General features: G+C 54.7%; 1 protein-coding gene across 1 annotated transcript; it reads left to right on the forward strand.

The window, feature by feature from the left end:
• Window positions 1–299: 299 nt before the first annotated feature.
• Window positions 300–1,585, forward strand: C2CD4C (C2 calcium dependent domain containing 4C; the record flags this gene model as incomplete). The annotated part of the gene is made up of 1 exon (XM_079773311.1): window positions 300–1,585. Exon 1 carries the CDS (start codon window positions 320–322, stop codon window positions 1,583–1,585), a length of 1,266 nt encoding a protein of 421 aa, XP_079629437.1. The 5' UTR covers window positions 300–319.
• Between the last annotated feature and the right edge of the window lie 13,340 nt (window positions 1,586–14,925).

Consider the following 14,925-nt stretch of genomic DNA (forward strand, 5'->3'; position numbering starts at 1 on the left):
TGAGATCCTCAAAACGGGGGTGGGGGCGAGAGAGGGGCCGCTCTCCCCTGGGAGCTGCCCTGGAGTCCGCGCACCCCCACCTCCTCCGGCTGTGCTTGGAAGTTAAGCGCGACCTCTGGGGAGAGGGGGGGGAGGGTCAAGCCCATCCCACCCCGCCCCCGCCCCCCTGGGTCCTGCTGGCCCAGGCCCTGTCCAGGTGGCCCCCAGACGGGTGCCAGGAGCCCCCTTTCAGCACCCCGGTGCATGCAGGCCTGCAGCTCCCGGCCCCCGCTTCTCTCCCCAGACGCGGCGCGCCCTCCTGGCCTGCTGCGCTGCCCCCATGAAGAAGACCAACATGTGGTTTCTGGAGCGGCTTCGGGGGACCGGGGAGAACGGCGCTGCGGGGGGCGAGGCGGGCGACAAGGCCTCCAAGGGGCCCCTGTACAGCAACGTGCTCACGCCCGACAAGATCCCCGACTTCTTCATCCCCCCCAAGCTGCCGGCCAGCCCCGCGGAGCCCGAAGGGCCGGCTGAGCAGGGCCCGGCCGCCGCCGAGCAGAGCCCGGCCTCGGCTTCGCCCCGCCGAGCCCCGCGGAGCCCCCGGCTGCCCGCCAAGCTGGCGGCCGAGAGCAAGAGCCTGCTGAAGGCGGCCACCCGGCACGTGATCCAGATCGAGAGCGCCGAGGACTGGCCGGCCGAGGAGGCCGCCACCAACGCCGACCCCCAGGCGCAGGGGGCCATGTCCCTGCCCTCCGTGCCCAAGGCGCACACGTCCTACGGCTTCGCCACGCTGGCCGAGAGCCCCCACACGCGGCGCAAGGAGTCCCTGTTCCACAGCGAGCACGGGGCCCTGGCCCAGGTGGGCTCCCCGGGGGCGCGGCGCCGCACGGGGGGCGGCAAGGCGAACGGGGGCGACCGAGCGTCCCGGGAGGCGGGCGGCGCGCTCATGAGCCCCAGCCGCTACTTCAGCGGCGGGGAGAGCGACACGGGGTCCTCGGCCGAGTCCTCCCCGTTCGGGTCCCCGCTGCTCTCGCGCTCCGTGTCGCTGCTCAAGGGCTTCGCCCAGGACAGCCAGGCCAAGGTGAGCCAGCTCAAGCACTCGGTGGGCCGCCACGGCTCCCTGTCGGCGGACGACAGCACGCCGGACACCAGCCCGGGCGCCCGGCGCCGCCGCCTGACGCGCAGGGCCGCCCCGGAGCCGGGCGCGGAGCCGGGCCCGGTGCCCCGCGCGGAGCACGCGGTGCGCATGGGCCCGCGGGGCAGCGTGCGGCTGCTGGCCGAGTACGAGGCGGCCCAGGCGCGGCTGCGGGTGCGCCTGCTGGCCGCCGAGGGTCTGTACGACCACCTGTGCGATGCCCGAAGCATCAACTGCTGCGTGGGCCTGTGCCTGGTGCCCGGGAAGCTCCAGAAGCAGCGCAGCACCATCATCAAGAACAGCCGCCACCCCGTCTTCAACGAGGACTTCTTTTTCGACGGCCTCGGGCCGGCCAGCGCCCGGAAACTGGCCCTCAGGATCAAGGTGGTCAACAAGGGCAGCAGCCTCAAGCGGGACACGCTGCTGGGGGAGAAGGAGCTGCCCCTGACCTCCCTGCTCCCCTTCTTGTAAAGGCCCCTTGCTGCCCACGCTCCGTGCCTCCCGCGGGTGCCCGGGGGAGACCCCTCTCCCTCCCCTCCCCCCAACTCAAATCCTGACGGGCGGGCGGCAGGAGACTCACTGGCTGCGCCAGGGGCTGGGAGGAGGAGGTGGGTGTAAACTCCGGCTGGGCTGGGCCCGGATGCTCAGCTGTAGCGGGGGCTTTCCGGGGATGCTGCATGGTGACCAGGATACTATTTTTCGTGGATTCAGTTCTTTGGAGGAGGAAAAGAGGGGGCTGCCAGGGAAGAGAAGGCCATTTGCAGGGCTGAGCGCTACCCCCGTGCCCCAAGTTCCATGTCCCTTGATGTGGTCTCAGCACTTACAGAGGTCTGGAAAGGGGTGCTCAGGTGGCTGGGAACCTGTGCCAGGAGGTGGCCGAGGCGGATGGAAGACCTAGAGGTCTCCAGTCCTGAGGCTGGGCTGGATCTCTTCCTGTGTGGCACGAGTGTCCTCATCCCCCAGGTCTGCCAGACGCCTCTCCCCCCCCCCCCCCCCCCCAAGCAGTGCCAGGGCCCGGGTTCTGCCACCAATGCCCCAGGGGGCTGTGGGAGGCAGCAGAGCTGAGGAGCTCATGGTGCAGGAAATCCCAGAAGATGAAAATGGGAACAACGATGGGAACAATGGCTCCGCTTCTGTCCCTGGAGCCAGACAGCCCTCCCCGGGGGCCGTTTCCCTCCAGTACCTTCTTTGCTTGCTTTTCTGGCAGAGGCCTGCCTGGCTGGTCGGCTGCTTCTGCTTCGGAGCCCCGGCGCGGCTGGGGCACCTGGAACCTCCCTCCCCTGGAGAGGGATGCTCTGAAAGCACCCAGAGGGCAGCCCCCTTGCCCACGACTCCCATCCCCCCCCCCATCCCTCTCACGCTGCCCCCCCACCCCCTCCTGCCCAGCACCCTTGGCAGCTGGACACCAGGGAGTGATGCCCAGTGACGGATGGCTGTGGCTTTTACGCCACGTGTGTAAATAGGCTTTGGTTAGGGTGGGTGGGATAAAGGGACAAAGGGGCGGGCTGGGCGGGGGGTACCCTGGTGTGACTTTCCATGCTGCTAGGGGGCTGCATAGGGTTTGCTTGTGTCAGGATAGTTTCTGTGGAGGTTTTCCAGCTCAGAGAAACAAATGGTACCGTTTGAAGCAGGGGCCAGCTCGGCCAGGCCAGCTCCGTCCCTTCATTTCTCCTGGGCTGCCTGCTGGGCATGGATGGACCAGAGCAGCCCATGGAATCCTGGGGCGCCCCTCCCTGTTCAAACATTGCCCCCCTTGACTCTAGGTTTCCAAGTCCCAGGAGGGGAGAGGTGAAGAGGCAGATTTCCCCCGGGGCTGGGGAAAGCACCCGGGCACCCTGCACTGAGATGGAGGGGCCCTGGGAGCTGGGGTCCCGTTTAGTGCCCCTTTTGGTCTCTGTCCTGTGCCTGCTCCTTCCTGCTCCTGCTCCTGCCTTCACAGGGGCTCCGCCTTCACTCTGGAACTTGGAGACCACCAGGGCCAGGCTTGTGGGCTGAGGAGGCAGCAGAGGGCCCTGCAGGGAGCTAGATGCTTGGAGCTCATGCCCCTCCTGTTCTTTCTGACCCTGACCTCTCCCTTCCCCTGCTTTCCCTCTGGGGCCTCCCGTTTTCAGGTGCCCCATGCACTGTTTCATATCTTTGTGTTCGAAGTTGACAGTGGGTAAACCTTTATGACACCCTTCCTAAGTGTGTTTGTTTATAAATGCTGTTTTTAGTGCAATAAAGGTGTTTCGGGAATGCGGGGGCGGAGATTTGCCTTTTTTTGCTGTTTAATAACAAGAGAGGAATTTTGTCTTGAATTCCAAGGAGGATGGCGGGAGCCTTCAAGATCAGTGAAGTCCTCAGCCCTTTCAGGCCCTCTGCTTGGGGAGGAGGCAAGGAAGCAAGATTGCCCAGGGCGACGCCGTGGCCGCCCTCCCCACCCCCAGGCCCTGTTATAACAACAGCTGACATTTGCTCAGCAGGTGTCTGTGGGCGCTGCTCGTACTCTCCATCTACAACATGAATGGCCGTCACAGCAGCCCCTGAGAAGGCTGTCCACATCCTCATCTCGCAGGTTCGGTAACCTGTCAAGGCAGCCTAGTTAATGGGAGCCAGGACTTGAACTCTCGCCCTCACTGTGGCCACCATGGAGAGAATTGGCAGGATTTGCCCCTTCCAGGTTCTGTTTCCTGGGGACAGAGACTGGACATGTGGTGCCATCATTAATGGGGACCCCCTTGGATCCCATCAGCTGCCACCACGGGAGCACCCCACTGACCTACCCTCATCCTCATCTGGTCTGCCCAAGTCCCTGCGATCAGACAGGAATCAGAAAGCAAGTATGTCAGCCAGGAGGCCAGCCCCCACCCTCCGTTCCTCTCACATACCCCAGGTCAGGCCCTCTCTCCCCACAGAGCCCCCAGTTCAGGTCCCTGTTTCCGGCTCTGACCCCAGGCCTGCTCCTTCCTCTCTCCAGGGCCCAGATGGTCAGGGCTGTCACGAAGCCACCAGGAGCCTTTGTGTGGGGTTGGGGTCCTGAGCAGCCCTCCACTGGCTGACAACTGCCAGATGAGCCGCGCTAACGAGGCCTGGTCGGGACCCAGGATGTGTTGCCAGGGCAACCGGGCGCCTTCTCTCCTTTTTCCCACCAGCCACTCATCACTGGGCAGCCTGTGTGTGTGCATGTGGGATTGCGTGCCTCTGTGTGTGTCCGTGTGGACCATCTATGTGTGCATGCACACAACAGTGGGCTTTGGCACATGTGTAACTACATGTATGCCTTATGCACATGTATGTGTATGCATGTTAGTGTAGTGACATACATGTGAGAGTGCAGTCGTGCTTGTGCACAGGTGTCAGTGTGGGCATAATTATGTGTGTGCATGCATGCACATAAGTGTAGCCATGTGTGTCAGCAAGTGTGTGTGTGCGCGCTTGCATTTCTATGTGGGCTGTGCACATGGGTTTCTTTTTCTGTGCATACCCGTGTACTTATATGTAACCTTGTGAGTGTGTGCATACGTATTACTATGTAATTGTGCACATGTGTGTCACCATGTGTGTGCTTGTGTGTGTGTGCTGTGGCTGCCCTCTGCCTCACAATGTCCAAAAGGACATAATAGGACCAGTGGCTCCAGAAGGCCCCCTCCCCCCTCTCTCCATGCTGGTTCCTCACTGGGAACACCCTCACCTATGTCCTCTCACTCAGACTTCAGGTCTCGACCCACTGCCTCTTCCTCAGGGCAGCCCCTACCCTGACAAAGTCAGAGCCTTTCTTAGGTTCCTTGTGAGTGTAACACACTGCCTTGCACTATCGATCTGATCGGAATGATCTGTTATTTGCACCTGCAGTATCCCAGTGCTCAGCCCACGGTGTAAACAAAGGTGACATTTGCACTCTCCTTCCAGCCCAGCTATCACCCGAGGCTTCCTCCTGTCAGAAGGGCCATGGGCACCCAGGGCCACCACTAACAGTAGGCACCTCACTTGGTGCAATCACAAAATGGTGCCCCTTTCTCAAAGTGGAGCCAGCACAGCAGACAGGAGAGCCAAAAGATGAGGAGTTAGATGCCTGGAGACTTTGTGGGCACCTGGGTCCAGCTGTACCTGAAGTCCATAACTGCTCACCATTTCAGTTCAGAGAAGCAATAAAGTCCTTTTTTAAAAAAATTTTTTTTCATTGATTTCAGAGAGGAAGGGAAAGAGATAGAAACATCAATGATGAGAGAATCATTGATTGGCTGCCTCCTGCATGCCCCCTATTGGGGGTGCAGGGAGATCACACCTGAAACCTGGGCACGTGCCCTTGGCTGAAATCGAACCTGGGACCCTTTAGTCCGCAGGCCAACGCTCTATCCACTGAGCCATACCGGCTAGGGCTAAAGTCCTTTCCTAGCTTGACTTCTTATTTATTTATTTGCAGCCAAGGAACACTGATACAGAGAGTCTCCGGTGCGAGGAAGGAGGAAATGCACTGAGCTAGGTGTGCCCCAGTCTGACAGGAAGAGGGACAGTATCCTAGAACCTGGGATTTGTACATCCTAGAGAGCTGGGGAATGTGGGCCTGGGGTGAGGGAGTGAGCATTAATCAAGGAGGGGTTTGCAGAAGGAACAGAACCTGAAACAGGGAAGAAGTATTGGGGTAGCAGGCACATCCCCGAGGTAAAGGGAAGGGGCTCAGGAGTCCAGCCAACTGGGGCCTCCATCCCACTCCACCTGAGCCTCGGCTGCAGCGCCTGCCCCGATCTGTCCATTGCCTTCTCCTGCTGTCCAGCTTGGAAACCTTCCATGGCTCATCATGGCCCCACACGCTGTGCATGCCCCACAGGGAAGCCCACGCACCCTTCCTGGAGCCTTTGCTTGTGTGGTGCCCATCTCCCCAGCACACCTGAACCCTGACATGCCCGGTGAGCATTCCATGGTGGAATTCCAGCCCGGGACTATCCACGCCGCAGCACAGTGTGGCTGTGGGCGAGTCATGTGACTTGTGTGGGTCTCAGGCTCCCCACGAGCAATGCTTCAGCCCTGGTGCTGAGGCTCAAGCTCATGTGTGGAAAGAGCTCATGCTCTGTGGAAGCAGGCACAATATAGCAATGATAATATAATCACATTAGGATGATAATTATAGGCTGCCAGCAGACCCCCTGAGGTCAGTGGCTTCCTTGGTCCTCCTGCGCTGGGGGCCTTTCCCCGCTGCACCTGCCCCTCTGGCCAGCTGCTTGCACCCCCTTCCTCCAGTGTGGGATTCAATTAAGCTTTTGTTTTCTTCTCAGCTCTTCTGAGAGTGGGAGGGAGGGGCTGTCTGCAGCTGGGTCTGCTGACAGAAGGAGAAAAAAATGACTTCAATAAAAAGGAACCACTGCAGAGGGAGACCTGCATGTGCATGCCCTCTCTCCCACCAGGAGCAAGCCCATGCCCCCCCACGGAGGTCAGGAGCAGGGGGCAGGTGTCCAGGGTTGACCTGGAGAAAGAAGATACCTACCAAGAAGGGCTCCTGGTGGCTAACTGGGCTCAAATGTAAAAACAGAGCCTAGCAACCATTGCTAAACCCAGGCCTCTCAGACAGACTGCCCTTCAGGGAGAAGCCTGCCCTGCCCTGCCTGCCTGCTGGCTGAGCCCACTCTTCTACAGGAGTTGCTGGAATTGTATTTCAGCCAGTAGGAGGTTTTCCCTGTCCAATTATAGCTGCACAGCTCTACAGTATGTCAGTAGCATCTTCACTGACCAGAGTGGCTCCATTCCAACCAATCAGGACAGTGCTTTTAGGACCAATCAAACTGTGAGATTTGAAGTCCTTATTTGCATAAGGATGTTAGTGTAACCAGGGCTGAGGCTCCTGTCTCTATAAGTCAGCTTCCCTATGGCTAGCCTGGGAGCATACTTTCACTTGAGGACTATGTTTCCTTGGTTGAGGCTGGACCACCAAAGGGTCTTGATGGAGCAGAGCTGTCTTACTGGACAGCGACCTTCCCGGATGGCCACCTTACGCTGGTGCTGTCCAGCTATTGAGCTGTTAACACTACAGAGCTGTTAGAATTGAATAAAGCTTCCTTCAACACACGCCAACTAGGGGATTCCTGTTGGTGTTGAATTGGCACCAATGACCATGGGTTGACATCAGTTGCAAAAGCGCCAGTCCTGGCTCCACTACTCACAGGGGGCTGCCTGGCTCTCTGGGTCTCAGTTTACCCTCCCCCTGGTCAATGGAGACATTACAGGCACCTCCCTCCAGGGTTATATAAGGTATGTATACACACTGCAGGACCCCTGCTGGTGAGAGGATGACCCACTGAATCTGCGTCAGGACTGCAGACCCCATCCACACGTGGAGAAACTGAGGCCCAGAGAGGCAAAGCAACATGCCTAAAGTCACCACGCTGGCAGGTGGCAAGATGATGATCTGAACCAGGGCTGCTGCAGACCCCAAGCCCTCAAGCTCACCCACACTGCCTTCCCATGTCTCTGTAGGCTCCTCCTCCCCTTAGAGGCCTGGCCCTCTACATCCTGCCTGGGCAACACAGCCTGGGTTTGAATTCTGACTGGTCGCTCTCTTCTCTGTGACTCAGTTTCCTGTCCAGTACCTTGTATCCTGCTCTGTACTGGTGGGGGTGGGGTAAGGGCTGATTTGGCACTAGGGCTAGGAGAGTGGCAGACCCAATGGAAGGCTGTGGGGTGAGGTTCTACCTTATACTCCCTGACTGGTAGGGGATCTAGCCTTGCCCAGAGACTGAGGATATAACCTCTCATGGATGTGCTGGGATTGGATGTGGGAAATGAGGGGTGGGTGATCCCATTGACTCCTCTCTCCCAGCCCTATTCAGTCCCACCCACTAGCAGACCCAGAAGGCTCTGCCTTCCAAACACACGCTGAACTGTCCTTACAAAGAACAAGCTACTACACACATCAGCCTGGAGGAACCTCAGCACTGATGTTGAGTGGGGAAACTGGACACAACACATTGTGCAATTCCATTTATAAGAAGTTCAAGAACAGGCGACCTGAATCTACGATGATGGAAGTTGGATGGCCGCCTGGGGAGCAGTGGCCAGAAGGGAGACGAGGATGGCCTCTGGGGAGCTGTCACTGTTGATATTTTCATCTGGGTGATGGTTCCTGTGGTGAGTTTATTTATAAATATTCACTGAGCTCCTAAGGGTCAAGTACCCAGAATATATTTTTAAAAGTTCTTACAACTCAGCAACAGAAAAATAAACGGCCCAATTAAAAAATGGGCAAAGGACCCAAACAGATGCTTCTTCAAAGAAAAATGTCCAACAAGCCCATGAAAAGAGGTTCGATGTCATTAGTCATCAACGAAGTGCAAATCATAAGAAGATACCACTTCACACCCACAGGATGGCTGTGATCAAGAAAATGAAATATAACAAGTGTTGGTGAGGATGTGAAAGAATTAGAAGCTCACAGCCTGCTAGTGGGAATGTAAAACGGTGCAGCTGCTGTGGAAAGCAGATGGGCACTTCCACATGGAATCACCCAGCAATTCCATTCCTAGGGATACCCAAAAGAATCAAAAACTGTTCCTCAAACAAAAACCTGTACCTTAATGTTCATAACAGTGTTATTCACAATAGCCAAAAGATGGAGATAGCCCAAATGTCCATCAGTGAATGAATGGATAAATGGTCATTCATTCAATGGAAGATCACTCGGCCATGAAAAAGAGTGAAGCACTGCCTGGCCGTCGTGAGTTGGTGGTTGAGTGTTGACCTATGACCCCAGAGGTCACGGTTCTATTCCTGGTTAGGGCACATGCCCAGGTTGCAGGCTCGATCCCCAGTGTGGGGTGTGCAGGAAGCAGCTGATCAACGATTCTCTCATCATTGATGTTTCTGTCTCTCTCCCTCTCCCTTTCTCTCTGAAATCAATAAAAATATATTTTAAGCCCTAGCCGGCTTGGCTCCGCCGATAGAGTGTAGGACTGTGGACTGAAGGGTCCCAGGTTCGATTCTGGTCAAGGGCACATTCCCCGGGTTGTGGGCTCAATCCCCAGTGTGGGGTGTGCCGAAGGCAGCCGATCAATGATTCTCTCCCATCATTGGTGTTTCTATATCTCTCTCCCTCGCCCTTCCTCTCTGAAATCAACAAAATACATTGTTAAAAATGTATATATATATTTTTAAAAAGAGTGAAGTACTGACACTCGTTACAACATGAATCAACCTTGAAACATATGCTCAGTGGGAGAAGCCAGACACAAAAGGCCACACAGTGTGTGATTCCATTTCTGTGAACAGGCAAGTCCACAGAGATGGGAAGTGGGTTAGTGGTTGTCAGGAGTGGGAAGGGAGAGGGGGAGTGACTACTGATGAGGACGGGGCTTCTTTTGGGGATGATGAGAATGTCCTGGAACTAGATAGTGGTGCTGGTTGCACGTTGTGAATGTGGTAAATGGCACTGAATCACTCACTTTAAAATGTTTAATTTTCTGACTTCTTCAATTTAAAAAAAATATATACTTTATTGATTTTTTACAGAGAGGAAGGGAGAGGGAGAGAGAGTTAGAAACACCGATGAGAGAGAAACATTGATCAGCTGCCTCCTGCACACCCCCCACAGGGGATGTGCCCACAACTAAGGTACATGCCCTTGACTGGAATCGAATCTGGGACCCTTGAGTCCGCAGGCCGATGCTCTATCCACTGAGCCAAACCAGTTAGGGCTTCTTCAATTTTTAAAAAAAGTTCACTGTGCTTGATACACTTATGATTTGTACAGTTTACTATAAATTATATATTTTAAAAAAGGGATATAAAAATTTCTCAGAACCTGCCTGCTTCTCCCCCCTTTTCGGTCCCTGCTGGGATTGGGCCCAACTATCTGCCCCCCACCATCCCTCCTGGACCAGCGCATTACCTGCCACCCTGGTGTCCTGGTGCTGTCTACAGTCTGTTCTCCTGGTAGCCACCAGAGGGCGCTGAGAGCACCTATGTCAGGTTTGGCTTTGGACCCCACAGCCTATCAGTAGCTACTGTCAGTAGATACGGAGGGCGACAGTGAGCACTGAATCAGCCCAGTCCTGCTCTGCCCACTGCCTTCCATGGTTCCCATGTCCCTTGGGGTAAAAGCCCAAGTCGTCGTCGTCGTCTTCTTCTTCTTCTTCTTCTTCTTCTTCTTCTTTTTTAAAATATATTTTTATTGATTTTTTACAGAGAGGAAGGGAGAGGGATAGAGAGTTAGAAACATCAATCAGCTGCCTCCTGCACACTCCCCATTGGGGATGTGCCCGCAACCAAGGTACATGCCCGCGACTGGAATCGAACCTGGGACCCTTCAGTCCGCAGGCCGACGCTCTATCCACCGAGCCAAACCCGTGTCGGCTAAAGCCCAAGTCTTCTTGAACCCACAGGACCCTGGACAACCTGCCCTGTCACCTCCTTGCCCTCACCTCCTCCCTCTCTCTCCCACTCATTCCACTCCAGCCACACAGGTTTTCCTGCAGTTCCTTCAACACACCAGGCACTGCCCACCTTCATGGCCTTTCCATGGGCTGTATTTTCCTCCGGGTGCTCCCTTTCCCCAGACTTTCCTGGTACCCTCACCTTCCCTGGGTACCCATCCAAAATGCCCCTCACACCCCTTTCCTTCCTACCCTTCTTTATTTTCTTCCTAGCACTCTAGGAGAGACATTCTTGTCCCTGGACTAGAACAGTGCTTGGCACAGAGTAGGTGCTTGACAAATATTTGCTGAATGAGTGAACCAGTGACTGATGATCAAAAAGCTAAGGCGTGCCCTAACCGGTTTGGCTCAGTGGATAGAGCGTCGGCCTGCGGACTCAAGGGTCCCAGGTTCAATTCCAGTCAAGGGCATGTACCTTGGCTGCGGGCACATCCCCAGTAGGAGGTGTGCAGGAGGCAGCTGATCGATGTTTCTCTCTCATCCGATGTTTCTAACTCTCTATCCCTTTCCCTTCCTCTCTGTAGAAAATCAATAAAATATATTTAAAAGAAGAAACTAAGGCGTGCCCTGGCGGATGTGGCTCAGTGGTAGAGTGGAAGAGTCTCAGGTTCCATTCCCTGTCAACGGTACATACCTGGGTTGCAGGTCCATCCCAGCCCCAGTCGGGGTACGTGTGGGAGGCAACTGATTGATGTGTCTTTCTCACATCGATGTTTCTCTCTCTTTCTCTGTCTCTCTCCCTTCCACTCCCTCTTAAAAAAAAAAAAAATCTATGGAAAAAAATATCCTTGGTCGAGGAGAGTTAACAAAAATAACAAAAAAGAAGCTGAGATGCTGCGTTTTCCTGAGAAGTTGATAAGGGTAAGGAGGGGCATGGCCTACCCACCTACACTTACACTCACACTCTCAGGCTCGCTCTCTCTGGATGACTGGGAAGGGCTGTTTTTTACTGCTTGATGGTCCACCTGAGTGTTCTAACTGCACAATAATAAAGGATGAGCGGATGGGTGAGCCAACATAAAATCACACAGCCAAGCAGCAGATCTGTGGGTGCCTGCTCAGCCCACATGGTCCTTCACATGTTCCCCTTTGTGTTAGCTAGCTCTAAGGTCCCAAGGTCAGGGCAGTTCTAAATGTTATTACTAAATGTTATTCTTGCTAAAGGTTAGAATGCAGTACAGTATTTTGCAGACCAGCTGTAAACAGAATGAGCAGACGGGGGCTCACTGGGATGAAAGTAAACTACAAAGAAGAAAGCAACTTGTAATTGACCAAATAGTACCTATAAGCAATGGCTAAGCCTCCCTTCTGGGAGACAGCTTTGGATATATATCCCTGTCTTCTTTACTTGCTGCAAATAAATAAAGCGGCAAACCCCTTGAATTCCGTAACACTTGCAACCCTCTCCCTCCCCCCCCCCCCCAACAGGCCAGGGAAGCTCTCCCATTCAGGTGTTCACCTGGTACAGGCATCCACCCACACACAGGATGGCAGGCAGGTCCTGTAAGATCACAGCTGCAATATAATGGGGTCTCTTATGCCCTCCTCTTCGACTCCCTCACTGTTCTCATGAGTTCTCTCCAGGCTTCAACACCCCTCACCTTTGGGCCTTTACTCTGTCTGTGCCCCCTGCCAGGGCTCTGTCCCCCGGACTCCAAAGCTTCCACCCTCCCTTTCATGGAGAAGGCCCCCAGGACCGCCTTCTTTACCGGCACCCATGCCACTTTTCATTCCTGCTGGCCTTCTCTCCTCCTGACACACTCCCCTGGTGTGTGTGGTCATCTTCCTGTTAAGAAATCAGCCCCAGGGCAGAGATTTTGATCAGTTGTGTTCACTGCTGGGTCTACCCTCTGCCAGTGGGCACAGGGTAGGTACCCAGTGTGTGCTTAAAGTGGATGTGAATGAATGAGGGACTGACCAGGGCCACAGCAAGCTCTTTCTGGAAGGATCTGGATCTGGCCAGTGCTCCCCAGTGTGCTGAGTGGGACCCTAGGGGGTGAGGGAGCCACCGCCTCCCTGCCCGAGATGCCCTCTGTACTCAGTTCCCGGGTGGCCGTACCAAATGCCTGCACCCTGGATGGCGTAAACAGCGGAAACTCCAACAGCTCTGGAGGCCAGAAGTCTGAGGTCCAAGGTTGGCAGGGCTGTTCCTTCTGGGGGACGTGGGGGACAATCTATTCCGGGTCCCCTCCCGGCTTCTGGCACCCCTTGGCTCCAGGCTCCACCTCTGTCTTCCATGACCTTCTCCTCCATGTGTCGGTGTCCACATTTCCCCTTCTTATGAGGACACCAGTCATTGAATTTAGGGGCCACCCGACTCCAGCATGATCTCACCTTGATTTGATTCCGCTTGAGAATTTCCTGTTTTCAAATAAGGTCACAGCCACAGAATTGGGACATGAACATATCTGTTTGGGGAACACAGTTCAGCCCACAATACACTGCCGTCCTCAGCCGCTGGTTAAATCGGACCCTAGACCTGTTTAGACCTGCGGACTCGAGTCTCTGGGGGTCCAGAACTCAGCCCTTTGGATGTTGTTTTCACAACTTTAAATTTTGATATAATTTCAAACTCACAGAAAAGTTCAAGGTAAGTACCAGAAACTCCTGTCCAGATTCCCCAATTGGCTGCATTTTGCCCTGTTTGCTTTGTTATATTCTGCATCTACATGTAACTATACCTGGATTTCCATCCATCCGTTAGCTATGTGCATATACATATATTGATATGCATTTCCTGAGCTATTTAAGATGACGTTGGAGGTGCTATGTCCCTTCATCCATAAACACAGGACCACATATGTAGAGAGCGCCTGGGAAGGCACATGGGCATTTCTTCAATTATTGTCAGCTGAATCCAGTGGCCATTGGCAAAGCCACGTCCTGGAAACACGCTTTGCCAAAAGGCAGGAGTGTTGTCAGCTTGACCTTCAGCCCAGGCGCCAGGGGGTGGGTTTTGTTATTTAAATCCAGCCAAGCACCAGGAATGAATATGACTAGGGCCCACCCAGAAGTGACGATTTACAAAGATGCTACAAGAATGCACATATTCCCCTTTCCTTGTCCTTTAGTAAAACTTCCTGGTATTTGGGGTATAAAATAAACACGCTGTATCGCTGTATCGGCTCTGGGTCCCTGTCTCTCCATCAGAAGAGGGCAGGGGTCCCACCGGGTCCCAGCTTTTTCCTTCCATCTCTGTCTGTCTCTTTCTTTTATCTTCTCAATCCCCAGCAACCCCTACTCAAAGAACCAGACCACTCTCTAGCCGCCCTGGACGCAGAAAAGAGAGAACCCTCCACACATATTTTCTGGGGGAAAATATTTTCTTTTATAACCTGGTGCAGTTATTAAGATTAGGAAATTTCACACAGAAACAGTATTCACATCTGACCCAATGACTAGGGGGACTTTGGTACAGAGCAGGTTGCCACGACAACAGATGCTGGCAGCCAGGCCAGCAGGCAACAGCTCAGAGGAGGGAGCCCAGCGGGAATGGGGAGAGCACCCCCCACCAAGCTGTGGTAAGGTCAGGGTTAATAGAGCTTTGGAGACCACAAAGAGTGAAGATCCTCCTGGTCCTCTTAGATCAGTGGTTCTCAACCTCGCGACCCACAGGTTGAGAACCGCTGTTGTAGAGCCTAAGACCATCGGAAAACACAGATATTTACACTATGATTCATTAACAGTAGCAAAATTACAGTTATGAAGTAGCAACGAAAATAATTTTATGGTTGGGAGTCACCACAACATGAGGAACTGTATTAAAGGGTCTCGGCATTAGAAAGGTTGAGAACCACTGTCTTAGATCAATCGGGGAGAGAGGTGTTAGGACTTAAAACATGTGTTTTTGGGGAGAAACAATTCAATCCAACCCAAGCAGTCTAAATTCCTGGGGCCACGGGGTTTGGATATTGCCACGGCACTGTTGGGCTAGGCCGTGGGCATCTGGTCTGCAGTCATACTAGTAATCAGTCCATATCAGGCATCTTCAAGCTGCCCTGCGTCCTGCAGGCCCCCCATGGCTGCTCCACGCACGTGATGACGCCTCCCTTTGCTCCATCCCTCGTGCTTCTCGGGTCATTGTCTGCCCGCCAGCCTCACTTTCCTTGTGGACAGAGCTTGGATACTGTTTGGGTGTCCACTCCCCACCCTGTGTGACTCAGGGAAACCCATCCTACCTGGGTGCTGCTGAAAATCCCGAGTGGTGTCCCACCCCTTTGCTGGAGATTCATTTATGTGTGGCCATGGGACTCCCTTCTGGCCAATGAGATGTGAGTGAGGTCAGGGGTGCAACGTCTAGAGATCACTGCATCCCGAGGCTCGTGACCCCTTCAACAAGGTGGACTCATTCCTCACGCTATTCTCTCTCGTCCTCCTGCATCCTGCTTCCTCCACTTAGGAAGTCCCTCACGT

This window comes from Cnephaeus nilssonii (assembly GCF_951640355.1).
Source record: "Cnephaeus nilssonii genome assembly, chromosome: 5".
In the NCBI taxonomy this organism is placed as follows: domain Eukaryota; kingdom Metazoa; phylum Chordata; class Mammalia; order Chiroptera; family Vespertilionidae; genus Cnephaeus; species Cnephaeus nilssonii.